A 20,532-nucleotide genomic window follows, 5' to 3' on the forward strand; every position below is an offset into this window, starting at 1 on the left:
GTATTGAAAGGAACAGGATAACTTAAAATGTTTTGTTCAGCCAGTAGAGTTTTTACTTACTCATGTGCTTAGTTTAATAAGTAAATTGGATTACCCTTGTGAAAATATAGAACATCTAAATCCATACTCCTGATATTACCTGATAGGTATGTGCTTCAGGAGTAATCTCCTAGAGACTTAACTCAGTAGATGAATGAAATGGGATGAGGATTCACAGACATAAAGGGAAATAACTGATATGATGATTATTTGTTTAGAGTGGAAGAATCTATGCTTTTCCTTTAAAAAGTCCCTAAGCGCTTCTTTTTTTTTTTTCTTTTTTGTAGTATTGGGGATTGAACCCAGGTGTGTTCTACCTCTGAACTACACCCCAACCCTATGTTATTTATTTATTTTGAAACAGGTTCTCAGTTGTTGAGAGACTCGCTAAGTTGTGGGAACTGGCCTTGAACCTGTGATCTTCCTGACTCAGCCTCTCAAGTACTGGGATTACAGGCATGTGCTACCATGCTGGCTCATGTATTCTTATTTTTATTGATTTTATAGTACTTTTAGTACATATATGTGCAAATTTACAAATATGTAAATATATTTGCATAGATAAGTAATTTTAAACTATACAATTCTATCATTTATTAATGAGTTAAACATATCTGATAAAATTTATGATCTTATTCAGATTCAAGGGGCAATTTGAGATTACTTTGCATCCTTTATTATGTTTTTTCTTTTTAGACAGGCAGAGGATTTTAGAGCTGTAAAATATATGTGGCTTATTTCCAGAATTAAAAAAAAATTTTCTAAAGCCAAAGCCCCATCTGCTGTTTTCATGAACATCTCAATAATAGTTCACATTTCTGGGAGTAGTTCTTTGAATGTAGTCTGATATTTAATCAGGCAGTGATACATAATTTTCAAGGTCATTTTTTGTTAGAACAGAAGAAAAATCTCGAAGGTTAGTTTTTCTCAAACGCTGGTACAATTTCCAATTATATAATGGTTAGATGAATAATGGTTATTTTTGTTGTTGTTATTGTTGTTGTTTGTGGTACTGAGAATTGAACCCAGGGGCATTTTACCTTTAAGCTACACATCAAGCCCTATTTTTTTTCCCCTTGAAACAAGGTCTCACTAAGTTGCTGAGGCTGGCCTGGAACCTGCAACCCTCCTGTCTCAGTCTCCAAAGTACTGGGACTACAGGTATGTGCCATGCCTGGCTTGAGTAGATTTTATTGTGAATCTTTAATTATCAAAAATTCACATAATTGTTTCCATTTCCTAAGAATTAAGCATTAAAAATTTAAAACAAATATGTCTATATTTGGAAAAACTGGACTCTTTAAAATATTTTATTGGTTCTTTGTAATTGTACATGATAGAATTATGGGAAAGAGTGGAGTGTGTGTGAGTGTGCGTGTGCATGTGTGTGTGTGTGGTCCTGGGGATTGAACCCAGGAATATTCTATATCAGAACTGAATTCCCAGCCCTATCTGTCTGTCATCCATCCATCTATCTATCTATCTATCATTTATTTTTTGTGATACTAGGGGTTGAATCCCTTAGGAGATTCTACTTCTGATCTGTACCTCCAGCCCTACTTTATTTTTTATTTATTTTTATTTTATTTATTTTTTATTTTTATTTATTTATTTATTTATTTATGTTGGTGGTACTGGGGTTCTTGGAAGCCCTTCTACCTCCGGGCTATACTCCCAGACCTTTTTTATACTTTTTTATATTTTTTATTTTAAAACAGAGTCTCACTGAGTTGCTGAGGACCTCTCTATGTTACTGAATCTGGCTTTAAACCTGCGATCCTCCTGTCTCAGCCACTGAAATACTGGGATTACAGACATGTACCACCACTCCCGGCTGTATTTTTTATTTTGAAACGGGGTCTTGTCAAATTACAGCTTGCTCAGCCTCAAACCTGTGATCCTCCTGTTTCAGCTTCAACAGTGAATTTGTGTGTGTGTGTGTGTGTGTGTGTGTGTGTGTGTGTGTGTGTTACTGAGGATTAAACCCAGAGGCATTCTACCTCCAAGTTATACCATGCCCAGTTTTAATTCTCATTTGGAAACAGGGTCTGGCTAAGTTGCCAAGACTGACTTTGAACCTGCAATCCTCCTGGGATTACAAAAGTGTACCACCATGCCTAGCAACAGTGAATTCTTATAGAATGAAATATGATGTTCCTGTTTGACTTCTGAAGTATTTATTCATTTGATTGGGAGGGAATATTGGATTCACTTTCCTATGTTTTTGCTTAGCCTAATATAAAAAAAATTTGTATGTCTTTAATAGTTTACGAGTCCAGCAGGGCCATGGGGCAAGAAGCAGGATGGATTGGGCTGTGAAATAGCAACTCAAACCTAAAGAGAGTTAAAAATAAAAATAAATTCATGAATGATTAGTAAACAGCTATATAAATGATACCTAATTAGTAGAACTTGGTTTTTAAAACTTGATTTAACTGGGACTCCAAGTCATAATTTTTAAGCTTCATTAGCTCTTCATTATTAGGATAAAAAAAACCTCCATACCTCACTGTGGCGGACAAGACCCACTGTCAGGCCTCTGCCTTTTGCTCCAGCCTTTCGCTCCCTCGGTCCAACCTGATGCGTCGACCATTCTCAGCGTTGGAGGAGTCTTCACCATGAGTCCCAGGGCTAGCCTCCCTTTGCCCTATTGGCCAAACTCTATACCCTTCTTCCCACCCCCAGCAGCCTCTCCTCTTGCCACCCATGGCACACTTCTTTTCATTTGTATTTTTGTTATTACATTTTCCTTTTAAACTGAAATTCTTTCAAGCTAAAACTAGAACGATGATTTATTCATTTTGCTTATTCATTTATTCATTTTGATTAACTTGTTCCTGGGAATACAGTAGGGATACAGGAAAGAACCAGCAGAGCCCACATCCTGCTCTGCTGTTGCAAGAGATAATTCTTTCTATCCACCAGAGTCCTGAGCAGAGAATGTGCCTTTGAAAATTTAAAGCTTTCAGACCCTTGTAAGGCAGTATGAATGGTGGAAATTTAAGATAAATCAGGATTGCTTATTTCTGTCTTTGAGCCCGTGATGACTTCCCTGACCCCTGGGAGTAGCTATGTAGACCTGACACTTTTCTGATCTTCTATGAGTCAAAACCTCAGATTGTTTTTATACCTTCTTTACTGCCACAGTTAAGATGCAATTCCAATTGGAATTTATCTTTTTTTTTTCCAAAAAAATTAGTTATTTACTAGTTACAAATAACTAACAAATTAGTTATTTGAGTTCATATTTTCTCTTTCAATTGTGTAAAATTCACACATAACATTTGAACCATTTTGTTGTAAGTTATCTGATGATAATTCAGGAAACCCTAACCAGAAAAGTACAAGTCAAGTCAATCATCCAACCAAATATAATCTCACTTTAGAACCTAAATTGATTGCGAAGGCAACCTTTTAAAATCCGCATTAGATGAAGGCATGACATTTTTGTTTTCTTTTTAAAACATGTTCATATATGCATTCCACTTACTTGAGTTCATAAAAGAGTATCTACTTTACAATTTGTATAAAGCCTATTTCTCTACTACATACACGCCAACTATTATACACTGCTTTGCTTTGTCGTTTAATCCACTAGGTGCTATGTTCAGGAAAATTAGGATTCATGTCTTAATCTTCTCATGCTGCTTGTTCAGAAGCTAGCCTGATGTTATATGAATCTCAGTAGACATGGTGCTCAGTGAATCTAGGCTAGCTGAATAAATGCATCTTGGGTTCTTTGTGCAGGATTTGTGTGGCCCTCCAGTGGTGCTCACCTGTTTGCTTTCATTCACCCTGTGTCGCAGCCGGTCTCTAGTATTCAGAGCCCTAATCACGGCTGCTTCCTCTAGACTCCAGAGTCAGGTCTGTGCTGCTTCAAGAGTTGCCTTCTCCCTAAATCCTCCCTGGGACACTGTGCTTTATGTTTCTCTGGTTTTTGTTTACAGTGAAGCAGAAGGGTAAAAAAATGTTTAGTAAAGCAGTTTCGTGTGCTTAATAAGAAAGTTAAGTGTGCATACCTTTGCAATGAATTTCTCAATCTAAAGCAAAGCTGGTAAGATGCTTTCCAGATTAGAGTCCTCAATTATCTTTTCCATTTTTCTTCTCACTCTCTAGTAGGTTTTCTGTTGACTAGATAATAAAGTTACCAGTGTTGATTAGTTATTTGAAATAAAGAGAAATTGATCTTAGCTTGTCTCTGCCAGCACTTCTTGAAAACCCGTTATGTCCAAAAACTATAGATGGAAAATTTGAAAGTGGACAAGGTAAAAAGGCTTGGGACTGAAAAGGATAACATGCCCAAATAATTCTAGTGTTTGTCATATATGGTAAAGGCATGAGGTTAGAACCATAAAGAGGAGACTGAGAATGACAAGAGGAGGATAGGTGTAAGAATCAGAGAAGTTTTTGTGAAAGTCTCCACTCTGAAGGAGGAAGACAGAGCAAAAGAATGGCCGTAGATTTATTAATTTGTTTTCAAATTATTATCATTGTAAAATTTCCTCTAAGACTCTTTTGCTCATGAAAAGTAATGTTAGGAGATTGCCAGATAATTATACCTTTTTCTAGGTAATTGGTATATTGGTCATTTTTTAATTTTTTACCTTCTTAGTTTTGTTTTTTTTTTTTTTTTTTTTTGGTGGTACTGGAGTTCCTGGAAGCCCTTCTACCTCTGGGCTACACTCCCAGACCTATTTTTACATTTTTATTTGGAAACAGGGTCTCCTAAGCCAGCACGCGAGGCTGGCTTGGAACCTGCGTGATCCTCCTGTCTCTGCCTCCCAAGCGCGGGGATTACAAGCATGCGCCACCATGCCCAGCTTACGTTCTTAGTTTTTTAACATAGCCCTTTTGCTTGAGTCAACATTCTCACCACTGTAATCCAAAACACCTGACCACCACAATTGAGAGGACAGAGATTTATATGTTCACAGTTCTGAAGATGTCAGGGGTTCAGTCCATGTTAGGCCATTTAGCTCAGGGCATGGTGATGGGAGGCAGAGAAAGAGAATTTTAAAAAATAAATGAGCAAGGACTTTAGACTCACATCACTGAGGCCAAATGCAAGGGGGGGGAGTTCAAGGACCTAGGCACAGTCCCTAGAGGCACACTGCCCGTGACCCACCTCCTCCAGCCACACCCCACCTGCCTAGGTTTCCACCCAGTAAATTCATTACAGTGGATTTATCCACTGATGAAATTTCCACCCTCGTGATTTAATTATATCAACTCTGAACATCAATACTTGAGATCTTTCAGGGGATATTCTAAACCATAACACCTTTACATAGTAAATATGTTTAATAAAGCAATGGTACCAAAAATGGCTAACTTCTATAAACTATGCAGTATTTTGAATACTATTTTAATACATATTTACCTATGATTTTTAGGCAGCTTGGATTTTAAAAGCACGAGCACTAACTGAAATGGTATACATAGATGAAATTGACGTAGATCAGGAAGGAATTGCGGAAATGATTCTGGATGAAAATGCTATCGCTCAAGTTCCACGTGAGTATTGCTTCTTCAGTTAAGTTAATGGAATGGTGTTAGGAGGAGGAATACGATATACAGGAGAAATGTGTGCATATGTATTTCTGTATTTTATATAAACATACCTGTATCTAAGCATTATATACATGAGGCATGTGTATGTATACACACACACACATATATGAAAAAATTACTTTGAGTAAATGGTTTCTATTCTGCTTCATAGTACAAAGGCTTTCCTTCCACTGTTATGTTATCTTAAACTTAGGGTGTGATCTTGATGTATAAAAGTTTCTGGTAAAAGCTATATTATGTGTTTTAAAGTATTTTATAAAATGTATTCTACTTAAACTGCTTATCTAATGTATCAGCAGATTGTTTATCTGGAATCTAAATACAGGAAACTTCCAAACAACAGATATATCCTAAAAAGATTTTTAAAAAATGATCATTTGAAGACAATTCTTGATTTGTAATAAGATGATTTGCTCTACTTTTTGATGTGAGGGGATGAGGTGACTTGCTGGGCTCTTATGTCTAATTGGGATTGTCACAGGCCCAGCCCCCAGCTTGCAGATGTAGTAGAGCACATGGCATTGGGTAATTACCAGGAAATGGTGATCTTGCTGGAAATTTGTTAGTTGTTAGAGTTCTCAGTTATTTGTATATTTTGGAAGATAATAACTGCTTTAAACCTTCAGAAGGACGTTGAGAAAAATGCATATGCCTCAAGTTAAAGTGTCTTTCTTCCCCATTACTTTGGTCTTTTAGAGGTAAAATACCTAAATTCTAGATATGGTTGAGAAATGATCAATTACTGAGAGAACTTTGTATGAAAATTAATCTGTGAGTATAGAACCATCATTTTGAACTTTGGAACCTTCTAGTCTTAAATTTGAATTTAAGCTATACTAATAGGTTGATCTGTTTACTTAACTCTGTCAACCTTTGGTAGATGGGTCAACACTACTATCTTACGAACTTTGTGTCAAGACTAAATGTGATAACGTAAGTAAAGTGATAGATACTCATTGAACATTAGTCTTAAAGATATTTTCCAAAATATATTTCCTGCTATTGAGGTCTTTTTCATCACGCATGCAAAATTCTGAAAACTAGATTGGCTGACAGTTTTTACACATTAGTAAATAATGTCTAAACTGAGTTTGCGTCTCATCTCTTAGGCCCTGGAACATCTTTGAAACTCCCTGGAACTAATCAGCCAGGAGGGCCTAGTCAAGCTGTCAGGTACACACTTCTGTTTCATACCTTCTACCACTAAATATTGATTAGATTGTCTGCGAGTTTCTCCTTAATCAGCTATCATTATATCAATTTACTGTCCCCACAGGCCAATCACTCAGGCTGGAAGGCCCATTACAGCTTTCCTTAGGCCCAACACACAGAGTGGAAGGCCGAGCACCATGGAGCAGGCCATCAGGACACCCAGAACCGCCTACACAGCGCGCCCTATCACCAGCTCATCCGGAAGATTCATCAGGCTGGGGACGGTAGGATCTGGAGGCTTTCCTAGATCTTTGTATTACCCAAGTAATTTTATGTTATATCGTTTTCTACTGTTGATACAGTGAGATGGAAAATTCTGAAGGTGATTCTGTTTTTACTTATGTTGCTTTATGCATATTAAATTCAATTTATGATTCAAGATTAAGTTTCAGGTTTTTCTTCTATCATTTTTCCCTTCATAGGCTTCCATGCTTACAAGTCCTGATGGACCATTTATAAATTTATCTAGACTGAACTTAACAAAATATTCCCAGAAACCTAAATTGGCAAAGGTATGTACTTAAAATAATTTTAAATTATAAAGTAATCTTAGAAGTATGATGGTAATGGCATTGTAGAAAATAGATAAAAATTTATAAAGGAAAGGCTATGCTTGAATGAAATGGAAATTTGCAATTATTTTAGTTATGAATTAAGGAAAATCAGTCAGAAGTAAATTATATATACTCATTGTTATAGGAAGCCTTTATTTCTCTTATAAAGAATAATAAATTTTGTGTGCATCTGTGGTATTGGGTCTTATGCAAGAATAGCAATTTTAACAAAGAAAACAAATATGCAATATAATCTTAATAGGATAAAGCTTAAGAGGTTGTGTATGTGTGTGTGTGTTTGGTCCTTGTACATTTGAGTCATCTGGGTTCTTTAAAAAGCACAATGCCAGCAGGGCGTGGTGGCGCACACTTGTAATCCCCGCTCTTGGGAGGTGGAGACAGGAGCATCGCACTGTTTCGGAGCCAGGCTCGCTGGCTTAAGAGTCCCTGTTTCCAAATAAAAAATATAAAATAGGTCTGGGAGTGTAGCCCGGAGATAGAAGGGCTTCCAGGAACCCCAGTACCATCAAAAAAAAAAAAAAAAAAAAAAAGATAAAAAAATTAAAAAAATAAAAAGCACAATGTCAGGGCTTCAGCATCCCCCCCCACCTCCCAGATTCTGACTTAACAGGTCTGGTTTGGGGCCGCAACGTGTTCCCAGTGTGTTCCCAGTAAGGCTAAGTAGCCCTCTGTTAGAAAAACCCGAGTGTTCTGAACGAGACCATTACTGTATATGCCATGTAAGAAGTAGCTTTAAAAATTAAGGAAAAAAAGGTTTCTACTTATAGCCTACTGTTTCAGACAGAAATTCTGGGTTTGTCATGTGTAAATTGTCATTGTTAAGTCATAATCACCAAGCGATGTATGCAGAGTATAAAAATAGTTTGATCTGTTTTATGATGATCCTGACATTAGTCTTTTCATTTGTCTCTTTCTAATAAAATAGTATATGTAATATGAAAGGAAAAAAATCAATGCTTTGAACTTTCCAGTTTGTAGTCTGTAAAAATGGAAATTCGCTGGAAATAGCAAACTTTAAAAATGGTTGATTCTACCAAACAATAGCTAGACATTTTAGTTATAAATCCCAGGCACTTCAGAGCATCTTGATTTTTTTGGTTTAAAAGAACTTTGAGTTGTTTCTAAATAACAATGGAATGCTTTTATTAAAATAAAACAAAGTGTACTTTTGGCATTTCCCCTCCCCCTCCACAGGCCTTGTTTGAGTATATTTTTCATCACGAAAATGATGTTAAGACCGTAAGTTTTGAATGCATGTTATTTTCCTTTATTATAGTTTTCTGGCTTTGGCGGTATAGATTCTGAAATACTTTATTTCTTTCCTTATAAACGAATGAGGTTATTAAGATTGGAATATAACTAATTCTTTCAAATCCATTCTTAGTTTCAGTGGGATCATATGTATAAATATAGAAATAACAACTCTGCCTGATTCGTTGAGGATTAGTTCCTCTTTAAAGGAAAAGATAGAGATAACTGAGTGGACTGCATAATATGCTTGTATTAAAATTTATTCTTTACACCATTGGTTAGCATAATTGGTCCATATTCCTTTAGTCCAGGTAGTGTATTAATAGTTTGCTAATTAATATATATTTTTCAGTGTTTTTATAGTGTACCCTTCTCCCCCACCTTTAACATTTTATGACTGAAGATTTCAAACATAGAAAAAAAAAAGTCAGGCATGGTGGCATGCACCTGTAATCCCAGTACTTGGGAGGCTGAGACAAGAGGATTGCAGGTTTTAGACCAGTCTCAGCAACTTAGTGAGACTCTTAGCAACCTAGTGAGGTCTTGTTTAAAAAACAAAATACAAAAAGATAGCACGCCCCTGGGTTTCAACCCTCAGTACCATACACATACACACACAAAGTAAAAAGAATACTCTAAAGATCCCAGATCACCCATCAGTAAGTCAGTCAGCTTAGTGGCTTCTCAACAGAGAATTCCTGGTTACATGCATATGACTTTCAAATCTGTCATAATTTTTATGTGGTAATATGTATGTGAGCAGAAACCTCACAAATTTTGTCAAATGAAATGGAGTCAATTCCGCATTTTCCTCGTAGTTCAAGGGAAAAGTATAATATCCATATGTTACGTGGTCAAGAAAATAAAAATGTTTTCCTTAGTTGTGTTTCTACATGTCAATCACAATGATGAAATGCACCAGGAGAACTACTAAAAGTGTGGTGTTTTATCTTGCCTCTACAAGCCATGCCTTCTGGGTGAGGAAATAAAAATTAATATAAATGAAACAGCTATTGAAGTGATTGCCAAACTGAAATTGCTACCAAGTGGCAAAGGGACAAACTTTGAAGGGGTGATGTTAGTGAAGATTCGTAAAATAAGTAGGATTTTATGGAAAGGAGGGAGGGAAAAATGTGAAGAAATGGCAAATGCATGAACAGAATGTGGAATCAGAAATAAATGGTTCTTATCCTAAAACGGGGGAGCATCAGAGAGATATTCAAAGACAGAAGTGACAGAACTTGATCATAGAGTCGATATTGGGGATAAAGGAAAGAGACACAGATCAAATCTGCCACCTAAGGACGTCAGAGAATGATGATTTTACTAGCAGAAAGGGTAGGGGCTAATTGGGTGATGTGTGCACGAATGCCTCTACCATCTTGTACCCCATTAAGATGGGTGACTACAGTGGACCAATAAAAAATTTAAAAAGAGAAATGGGAATATTAAGGCAGACAGTTCTCAAAGAAGTTCATAATTCACTTAAAGACATTTTGAGTTTGATATTACAAAAGGCTTTCCAAGTGGAGCTACCATTGCCTGTATTGAGATCTCTATTTGGCACTGAGATGGAGGTGGAGTCTGGTGAGCTCTTCAGAGCTTGGGAGTTAGTTAAGGTGAAGCGTTCATAGTGTGGTCGTGTAGGGAAAAGAGGAAAGTAAGGTTCGGGCGACTGAGAAACCATGCACGTTTCTGCAAATAAAAGCCAGCCGCTTTCACTAAACATAAGTGGTCTGATGATATCACTATCACTATCACTAAAAGAAACATTGAAATACTATTCCATTTTATAAATAGTAGATCTCTAATTTCTAGATTATCTTAAAACTATTCTCTTGTGTTTTGTTTTTTTTGGGGTTTTTTTTGTTTTTTGTTTTTTGTTTTTGGTGATACTGGGGTTCCTGGAAGCCCTTCTACCTCCGGGCTACACTCCCAGACCTATTTTTACATTTTTATTTGGAAACAGGGTCTCCTAAGCCAGCGCGTGCAGCTGGCTTGGAACCTGCGTGATCCTCCTGTCTCTGCCTCCCAAGCGCGGGGATTACAAGCGTGCGCCACCACGCCCGGCTTCTCTTGTGTTTTGAAGATGAATTTGCTTCCTGAAGAGACATCTATGCTTGTGTCTTATATATTTTCTGAGCCAGTCCACGGCCAGCAGCTGTCCCTGTTCTTGAGGTCACACAGGGAGGCAGGCAGGCAGGCAGGCAAAATCTGATCTTTTGGAGATTATATTCTGGTTAGGCAAGAAATAAAAACAATAAGAAAATTAAAAAAATAAAGTGTCCTAGGATAATAAGTACAATAATAGCAAAAAATCAGGTAAGCAGATGAAGGAATAATTAATGACAGGAAAGGTGTTATTTCGGATGGAGTTGGGATATCTACTTGGACAAGAAAACATTTATACAGAGACTTGGAGCAAGTTGTGTGTAGTAGTGACAGCATTTCAGTCAGGCAGAACATTTTCTGCACAGGCCTGAGTAGAAGCGCACTTGGTTGCTGGCTGGAGTGAGGTCCAGGGGGAGGACGCGTTGTAGGTGACAGGTTGAGAAACTAGTGGATCATACACTAGTCTGTAGTTCATGGCGGTGATGTCTGTATTAACAAATTCATCTTGAGGATTTTGTTTTACATCTCATTGAGGAATAGGAATCACATTGAAAAAAACACAGGGGGCTGGAGTGTAGCTCAGTGGTAGAGTGTTTGTTGAACATCCTCAAGGCCTTGAGCTCAATTCCCAGCAACAACCCCCCAGAAAAACCCCAAACCAAAAAAATAAAATTTATTCCTATGCTAATAAATTTAAACACATATACACTATGCATGCACATACATACATGTATATATATATATATATATTTTTTTTTTTTTCTACTTGTGTTGATTTCTTTTTTCAGTACCCAGGAGCATTCTAACTCTGAGCTATACCCCTAGTCCTATTTTTTATTCTTTATTTTGAAACAAGATCTCACTAAGTTTCAGAGAGCTTAAGTAGCTAGGGCTAGCCGAGAACTAGGATCTTCCTGTCTCAGCCTCCCAAGTACTAGGATTACAAGTGTGTGCCACCACACCTGGCTAACCTTTTTTTTTTTTTTAAGAAGAAATTATATGACATTGCAAAAGCTTGATCACAAATATTTGGGATGAAAATTTGTCTTTTTAATTATTTTTTATTTAAAGACAACACATGTATATTTATGTGTATTGAAGCATGTCCATCTCTATTCTTTTTCTTTTGGCAGTATTGGGGATCAGGCCCAGGGTGTCCTGTATATAGGCAAGAGCTCTACCTGAGCTATACCCAGCCCTCTGAATTTATTTTCTAAAGATTTTAAGGACAGGAAGATTTTAACCTTTACGTATTATGTGAATAGTATTATTGAGTGTATTCACAGATTTTCATATATATTGAATTTTAAAAATTTGACCTTAAACAAATATAGAGCAGCAACTTTTCATTTAAGCAGCAAAATCTTTCTTCAAGAAAGATTGACATGAAATCTTGTCAGATCCCAGGATATAGAGCAGACATAAACAGAGCTGCACAAATCTTAGCAGGTTAGGACTTACTCATTGGGGATCCTCCTTACACCCTGTACCCCAAGAGCTTCTGCCCCTCAAATCTTAGGCCAAATGTGCTAAATTGGGCTCCGTTTCTGAATTAACTCAGGAATTTTAATAGAATGGACTTCTGAATCTGTGCTAGACTTCCTGAACCAGAATTCCCAAGGAGATGTCTGGTCAATCTGTTGTTATTAAGAGCCCATGATCAATGTTAAATTTCAGCCAAGATTTGAACTACTGCCGTAGGATATAGTTAAAATCTAAGCATGGCACACCTGTAATCCCAGTACTTGGGAGACTGAAACAGGAGGGTGGCAGATTCAAGGCCAGCTTTAGCAATTCAGTGAGACACTCAGCAACTTACTGAGACCCTGTTTCAAAATTAAAAATAAAAAGGGCTAGGTGTGTAGCTCAGATGTATGCCCCTGGGTTCAATCCCCAGTACCCCCCCCCCCACTATAGAAACATTACAAAACATTTCTTCTAGTGTAGGAGAGTGGAGCTTAGCAGGCTTTTTTTTTTTCCTTTTTCTTTTTCTTTTTTTTTTTTTTGGTGGTACTGGGGGTGGAACCCAGAGGCTTTCTACCTCCGGGCTATACTCCCAGACCTTTTTCATATTTTATTTGGAAACAGGGTCTCACTAAGTTGCTGAAAGCCTCACTAAGTAGCTGAGGCTGGCTTCGAACCCGTGTGATCCTCCTGTCTCAGCCTCCCAAGCGCGGGGATTACAAGTGTGTGCCACCACGCCCAGCTTTAGCAGGCTTTTAAAGCTAGACTCTATATAACAGAGTAACAACTAAGAGGAGGTGTGTTCCCTGAATGAAATTAAAAAATCTCTGGGACACTATGAAGGTGGTTTGAAGAGGAAAATGTATAGCATTGAGTGCTCACATCAAATAAAAACAGAAAGACTCCAGATAACCTAATGATACATCTCAAGGCCCTTGTAAAACAGAAACAAGCTTAACTCCAAAACCAGTATACTGAAGGCAGAAATATTAAAATCAGAGCAACAATCAATGGCATTGAGAATAAAATAAAAAAGATCCCTAAAACAAAAGCTGTGTTTTTTTAAAGGTAAGATTGAGAAACTCATAGCTAACCTAACCAAAATAAAGAGAATGGGCCCAAATTACTAAAATAAGAGGTGAAAAAGGAGATATCACCATAGACAGTGTGGAAACCTAGAGGATCATTAGAAACTATTTTGAAAACTTACACTCCAATGAACTGGAAAACCTAGAAGAAATCAACAAATTTCTAGACATACACAACCTACTTAAATTGAACCAAGAGGCTATAGAAAACCTAAACATCAATAACAAGCAAAGAGATTGAAGTAACAATAAAGAGTCTTCCAACAAAGGAGATTCCAGGGCCAGACATTCCCAGCTGAACTCCACAAGACCTTTAAAGAAGAACTAAGCCCTCTGCCCCTCATAGTATTCCAGGACTAGAACAAGATGAACTGTTCTCAAACTCATTCTATGAAGCCAGTGTCACCTTGATGTCCTACCTTATAGATACCCTAGGAAAGAACAAAGATGCAGAGATTCTTAATAAAATACTAGGAATGCACATTCATAACCACATCGAGAAAAGTGTGCACCATGACTAAGTTGGTTTCATTTCAGAGATGCAAAGCTGGTTCAACACATGTAAGTCAGTTTGTAATCCATCACATGAATAGAAACAAGGACCCAAATCACATGGCCATCTCCATAGATGCCAACAAGCATTTGACAAAAGCCAGTACTCACTCCTGTTACTGAAGAAATGAGGGATAAAAGGAACTTACTTCAATGTCATAAAGGCAATAGGTAATAAACTCAAAGGCAACATCCTGCTGAACAGAGAAAACTGGAAATATTCCCTTTAAAATGAGGAAGAAGACAAGGATGCCCACTATCACCAATTCTATTTAACGTAGTACTTGAAATTCTAGCCAGAGCAATAAGAGAAAGAAAAGGGATACAAGTTGGGAAAGAAGAACTCAAATTATCTCTATTTGCAGATGACTTGATTCTATACTTAGAAGGTCCAAAAAACTCAACCAGAAGCCTTCTAGAGTTCATAAACTAATTTAGCAAACTATCTAAATACAAAATCAGTGTACAGAAATCAGTAACTTTTTCTATACACCATCCTGAGTCAACTGAAAAATCAAGAAAACAATTCCATATATAAAAGCCTCAAAAATTAGGAATAAATCTAACCAAGAAGGTAAAGTCCTCTACAATGAGAATTATAGAACATTTTTGAGTGCGTGTGCGTGTGTGTGTGTGTGTGTGTGTGTGTGTGTGGGTGTGTGTTACTGAGGATTAAACTCAGGGGCATTCTACCACTGAACTACACCCCCTTGGTATAATTTTTTATTTTGAAACAGGGTCTCACCAAGTTGTGAAGGGTCTCACTAAATTGGCGAGGCTGGCTATGAACCTGTGATTTTTCTGTCTCAGCCTCCCAAGTACTAAGATTACAGGTGTGTACTGCCATACCTAGCTAAAATTATAGAACTTTTAAGAAAGAAATTGAAGAAGACCTTAGACGATGGGAAAACCTCCCATGTTCTTGGATTGTCAAATACATATTGTCAAAATTACCATACTACCAAAAACAGTTAAGTGTCAACGAAATCCTTATCAAAATACCAGTGTCAGCCAGGCATGGTAGCACACACTAGTAATCCCAGCATTCAGGAGGCTGAGACTGGAGGATCACTGTTTGCGGACGGCTACTTAGTGAGGCCCTTCGTGATTCAGTGAGACCCTGTTTCAAAAATAAGAAACCTGGAAAGTAAGGCCAGGGGTGTAGCTCAGAGGTTCAGTGCCCTTGGGTTCAATCCCCAGTAGTGAAAAAAAAGAAAAAAAAAACAATGTTCTTCATAGAGATAGAAAAACAGTTCACATGGAAAAACAAGAGGCCAGAACCAAGCAATTCTGACAGTCGGAGCCGCGCTGGAGGCATCTCAATCCCCCATTTCAGATTGTAGATAGAGGTAGTGACAAAACCAGGACGGTGTAGACACAAACACAAACATAGACAAATGGAATAGAACGAGAACGAAAGATACAGACGCAAATCCTCACACGTGAGCCAGTTGGTTTTTGACAAGGGAGCCCGAGTCATGGTGGAAAATCACATCTACTAAAACAATCACAAAGGAAAAAACCTCACCGACTCAATATGTCTGATTTCTATATAGTGAGCAGAAACAAAGCCGAAGGGACATCAGGAGGGGAAATACGGACTTTACATGTGATTTTAAAATATTGTTTGTTACAGTTTTAAAAAGATTATTTGATTTTTAAGAAATCGTATGAAAATGAAAATAACTCAAACAACAGTTTACATCAGAGAAAATGCCAGTAAACGAGCACACTAGAGATGTACTTTCTCACCAACAACAAAGGTGTAAAGCAAAACAGCTTCGGATGCTCGAGGAGAATGTAGGAAGTTGCTGTTTACTTTTAGACGATGTTGTGAAGAGTACAATTTGGAAAATAATATGACAGTATAAAGCAGGTAGCCATAAAGGTTTTTATTTACTTTGTTTTTCCCATTTCACTTGTCAGAGAATTTTAGGAAAAGTAGAGTGATGTCCGCGATAGTGTCACAAGTAGTAGCAAAATTATTTGGAAAACAACCTAAATGCTCAGTGATGGAGAATGAGTTTGGTGGGATATAATAAGTAGCATGACAGAGTTTTATGCAGCCATTAAAATCATCATTTATAATAAAACTAATAAAAATTATAAAAATTAACAAGGGTATGGTGGTGCATATACCTGTCATCCGGCTGAGACAGGATGAATGCAGGTTAAAGGCCAGCCTCAGCAACTTGTCGAGGCCCTCAGCAACTTAGACCCTGTTTTTCCAAAAATGAAAAGAAAAAGAAAGGGCTCAGGGTATAGTTCAGAGGTAGAGCAGCCCTAGGTTCAATCCCTAATCAATCAATCTCTCTCTCTCTCTCTCTCTCTCTCTCTCTCTCTCTCTCTCTCTCTCTATCACACACACACACACACACACACACAGAAAGATGTTTATTTTTAATATTAAGCCAAAGTGTGCCATTCAGCATGTTCAGTAGAATTATAATTCTGCCATCCTTATGACATACTAGGAGGTGTTACTTAAAAGTGGAAATCGTAGTACCGTGAGGTTCAGATTGTGCCCATTTTCTATTTGTTGACTGCCTGCCTTCTTCCAGCAGCTGGGATTGCAACAGTAAAGGAAATAACAAGGCTTCACGGTCCTAATGGAGACTGATTCTAATTACACTGTCTTTCTCTTTTCTCTTTTCTTTTTTTTCTTTTTCTTTTTGGAGCTGGGTATGGTGGCGCACGCTTGTAATCCCGGCGCTTGGGAGGCAGAGACAGTAGGATCGCGCTGGTTCGAAGCCAGCCTTGCTGGCTTGAGAGACCCTTTTTCCAAATAAAATATAAAGTAGGTCTGGGAGTGTAACCCGGAGATAGAAGGTTTTCCAGGAACCCCAATACCACTAAAATAATAATAATAATAATAGTAATAATAATAATAATAGTGTTGTAGCAACTTTTCATATATAAATTTAGCTATAAATTTGATACAGAAATATAAGAAAATGCATGTAATTCCACCCTCATTTTCATCTGCTTACCCCTAGTAACTACATTGTAGAACATGTAGTGAAGCAATTTTTTTTTTTGTTTTGCTTAGTGAAAAGTACAAACTATAGATTCCTCTGTATTCCTTCCTATTTACTGATTTATTAACTGGCTGGTGTATTTTTAAACAAATACCCACGGGTGCCCACGTATTGGTGCTGGCCGGAGGCAGAGAGGCCCGGTGGCGGTTCTCTTCCTCTCCTCTGGCTCGACAAGCACAGTGCTCTCGTGGACCAGATTGTGCCATTCAAATGTCAGTTAGGTTTTACTACAAGTGTTATTTTTCTGCGTGGAAGAAGGGTTTAGATAATGAGCACAAAGCATGCTCCCCCCCCTTATGTATGTTTTGCAATTTCACCCAGGAAAAGAAAATAAGAATTCTGTTTTTTAACATGCTTGAGAAATTGGAGGTACATTTCTAGTGGTTATGTTGGATGGCCTCCAATTTCTATAAAATAAAGTACTTCACTATAATGTACCCATGAGAGTATTATAAAATAAAAGTGACAGGTGACAGTGAAAAGTAAATATTTTACATAAATATAGAGAACATTATAAATGAATATAAGAGTACTGTAGAGTGGCTTTTAAATATTAAGAAAGAACAAAACTGATCATCTGTGGAAACCTAAACTTCTGTCCTTGAGCTCTTGATACTTTCCTGTTTGGGGGACACTTGACAAAGGCCCACTGGCATGTGGGCTGGTGACTTTATTATTTGTTTCTACACAAATAGGGAGAATACTATTATAGATAGCTAAGAGAAGACTCTGAAGTATTTGAACTTTAAGAAAATATAAGGTGAGCATCTGGGCCTGGTGGCGCCCGCCTATCATTCCAGTCCTTGGGAGGCTGAGACAAGAGGATGGCAGGTTGGAGGACAGCCTCGGAGAGCAGTGAGACTCTAGCAACCTAGCTAGACCTCGCTCTAAAACAAGAAATAAAACTAAATCCTTACCTCTCACCCTGCACAAGAATCAACTCAAGATGGATCACAGACTTAGAAATTAGACCAGAGACTGTGAAGTTATTAGAGGAGGGCATAGGCTCAACTCTCCAACATATAAACACAGGCAGTAACTTTCTCAACAAGACCTCCAAAGTGCAGGAAATTAAAGCAAGAATTAACAAGTGGGATGGCATCAAACTAAAAAGTTTCTTCTCCTCAAAGGAAACCGTCAAGAACCTAAAGAGGAAGCCTACAGAATGGGAGAAGATCTTTACCAGCCACCACTCTGATAGAGGACTAATATTTAGAATATAAAAAGAGCTCAAAAGACTCTACACTAGCAAAACAACCCAACCAAGAAATGGGCAACTGAACTGAATAGACACTTCACAAAAGAAGAGATACAAATGGCCAGTAGAGAGCCGGGAGTGGTGGCACACACTTGTAATCTCAGAACTTGGGAGGCTGAGACAGGAGGATCGTGTAGGTTCGAAGCCAGCCTCAGCTACTTAGTGAGGCTCTCAGCAACTTAGTGAGACCCTGTTTCCAAATAAAATATAAAATAGATCTGGGAGTATAGCCTGGAGGTAGAAGGCCCCTGGATTTCATCCCCAGCACCACACACACACACACACACACACACACACACACACAAATGGCCACTAGATACATGAAAAGATGTTCAACATTATTAGCCACCAGGGAGATGCAAATCAAAACTACTCTGAATTCTATCTAACCCCAATCAGAGTGGCAAGCATAAAGAAGTCGAATAACAACAAATGCTGGCGAGGATGTGGGGAAAGAGGAACTCTTTTACACTGTTGGTGGGAGCGCAAACTAGTTCAGCCACTATGGAGATAAGTGTGGAGACTCCTTAGAAAACTGGGAATAGCTCCACCATATGATCCGGCTATACCACTCCTGGGTATTTGCCCAAACAGGTCTAAATCAGGGAACTATAGCAACATATGCATACCCATGTTCATAACAGCACAATTCGTAATAGTCAAAATATGGAAGTAACCTAGGTCTCCATAAACAGATGAATGGATTGCAAAATTAGGGGAAATACACACAATGGAATTCTACTCAGCTATAAAGAAGAACAAAATCACGTCATTTGCAAGAAAATGGAAAGACCTGGAGAACATAATGTTAAGTGAGATTAGCCAAGCACAGAAAGAGAAGGGTCTTATGTTTTCTCTAATATGCCCAAAGTAGGGAGCATTAGGGATACCAGAGGGACTCCAGATAATGGAGGGGAAACCTCACCAAAGCTAGAATGGAAAGATAGGAGAGGAAGAAGGTTGAGGTTGATTAATGAAGGAGCTACATCCAAATTTGTGTAAAAATATTAATATAGCGTGGTTAACCTGGACACTCATTGTTGGGAGGGAAGAGGGGAGGTGGGGGAGGGAGAGGACACCAAGCACAGTCTGAATGCATGCCATTTTCAGTATGTTCCACATAAAACTAAAAAAAAAGAAAGAAAAAGGGCTGGGGTTTTAGCTCAGAGTTTGAACACCCCTGGTTTTGATCCCTAGTAACCCCCCATAAATGAATGAAGAAATAAATATATACAATATAGTTTTATTAAACTATTCAAATATTTTAAATGTAAATTTATAGGCATCTATTTTATTTATTTATTTATTTATTTATTTATTTATTTATTTATTTATTTATTTATTTTTGGTGGTACTGAGGTTCCTGGAAGCCCTTCTACCTCCAGGCTATACTTCCAGACCTATTTTTACATTTTTAGTTGGAAACAGGGTCTCCTAAGCCAGTACGCGCGGCTGGCTTTGAACCTGCGCGATCCTCCTGTCTCTGCCTCCCAAGCGCGGGGATTACAAGCGTGCGCCACCACGCCCGGCTAAGCATCTATTTTAAAAAATTGACAAACTACGGAACATAGAGGATACCAGTGGTACTCCATGTAATGGAGGGGAAATACCAGCAAAACTTGAATGGAATGGAAAGATAGGGGAGGAGGAAGACTGAACTTGATTAATGAGGGTCTACATCCGATTATGTGTAAAATTATGAATATGGCATGGTTACCCTGGATAATCATTAGTGGGAGGGGGGAAGGGAAAACAGGAGCTGGGGGAGGGAGAGGGCACCAAGTATAGTTTAAATGTATACCATTAATGTTCAATAAAAAATAAAAAATTGAGAAAGACTTTAAAGAAATACAGATCTGTCACACTTTAAAATTTTAAATGTTAGTAGCTATTAATTATAAATTTTAATTTTAATTTAAAATTTTTATTATAAATTATAATTTTACGGTGACAGTTTTGTTTGATTCTTAAGCTATTTTTGACAAAAGTTTTTTTCTTTGGTTCTTACGTTTTTCTGACATGGATCCAAAACAAAGAAAACAACCAATTCAATCAACAAGTCATCCTTGAGTGCCCCTTATGAGCACAGCAACATTGCAGAGCAGCAGAAGAGATTGGAAAGGAAGGGTCTGCACAGGGAGCCCAGGGCCCCCTTGAAATCACCACAAATGCTTTTCTCTAGCACAGCCTCATTCCTTATGTGAAGACGATACAGTGATGATTAAAAGGAGCTCTTAAGCCATTTTATTCTGTGTCAGTAATTTCTATTTTTCCTGAATTGGATCCCCACAAACATTTGTCCTCCCTCGGAAGGCTTGTCTCAGGACCATATTTGTATGCAAAATTAGCTGCCTGTAATAAGCACTAAATAC

At 37.8% G+C, this 20,532-nt stretch overlaps 1 protein-coding gene across 5 annotated transcripts in view; it reads left to right on the forward strand.

Moving 5' to 3' along the window:
- TTC8 (tetratricopeptide repeat domain 8) overlaps positions 1-20,532 on the forward strand; it is a gene marked incomplete at its 5' end in the record, with an annotated part of 59,241 nt that overhangs the window by 16,933 nt on the left and 21,776 nt on the right. For 3 of the 5 annotated variants that reach the window (XM_080706985.1, XM_080706986.1, XM_080706987.1), the window contains 5 exons: positions 5,433-5,553; positions 6,720-6,783; positions 6,887-7,046; positions 7,245-7,334; positions 8,592-8,636. In XM_080706985.1, the coding sequence (XP_080563111.1) occupies positions 5,433-5,553; positions 6,720-6,783; positions 6,887-7,046; positions 7,245-7,334; positions 8,592-8,636 (480 nt within the window). The remainder of the gene's footprint in view (positions 1-5,432; positions 5,554-6,719; positions 6,784-6,886; positions 7,047-7,244; positions 7,335-8,591; positions 8,637-20,532) is intronic. The other 2 variants (XM_080706988.1, XM_080706989.1) reach the window with 1 other exon arrangement.

This window comes from Muscardinus avellanarius (genome assembly GCF_963383645.1).
Source record: "Muscardinus avellanarius genome assembly, chromosome: 12".
NCBI lineage: Eukaryota > Metazoa > Chordata > Mammalia > Rodentia > Gliridae > Muscardinus > Muscardinus avellanarius.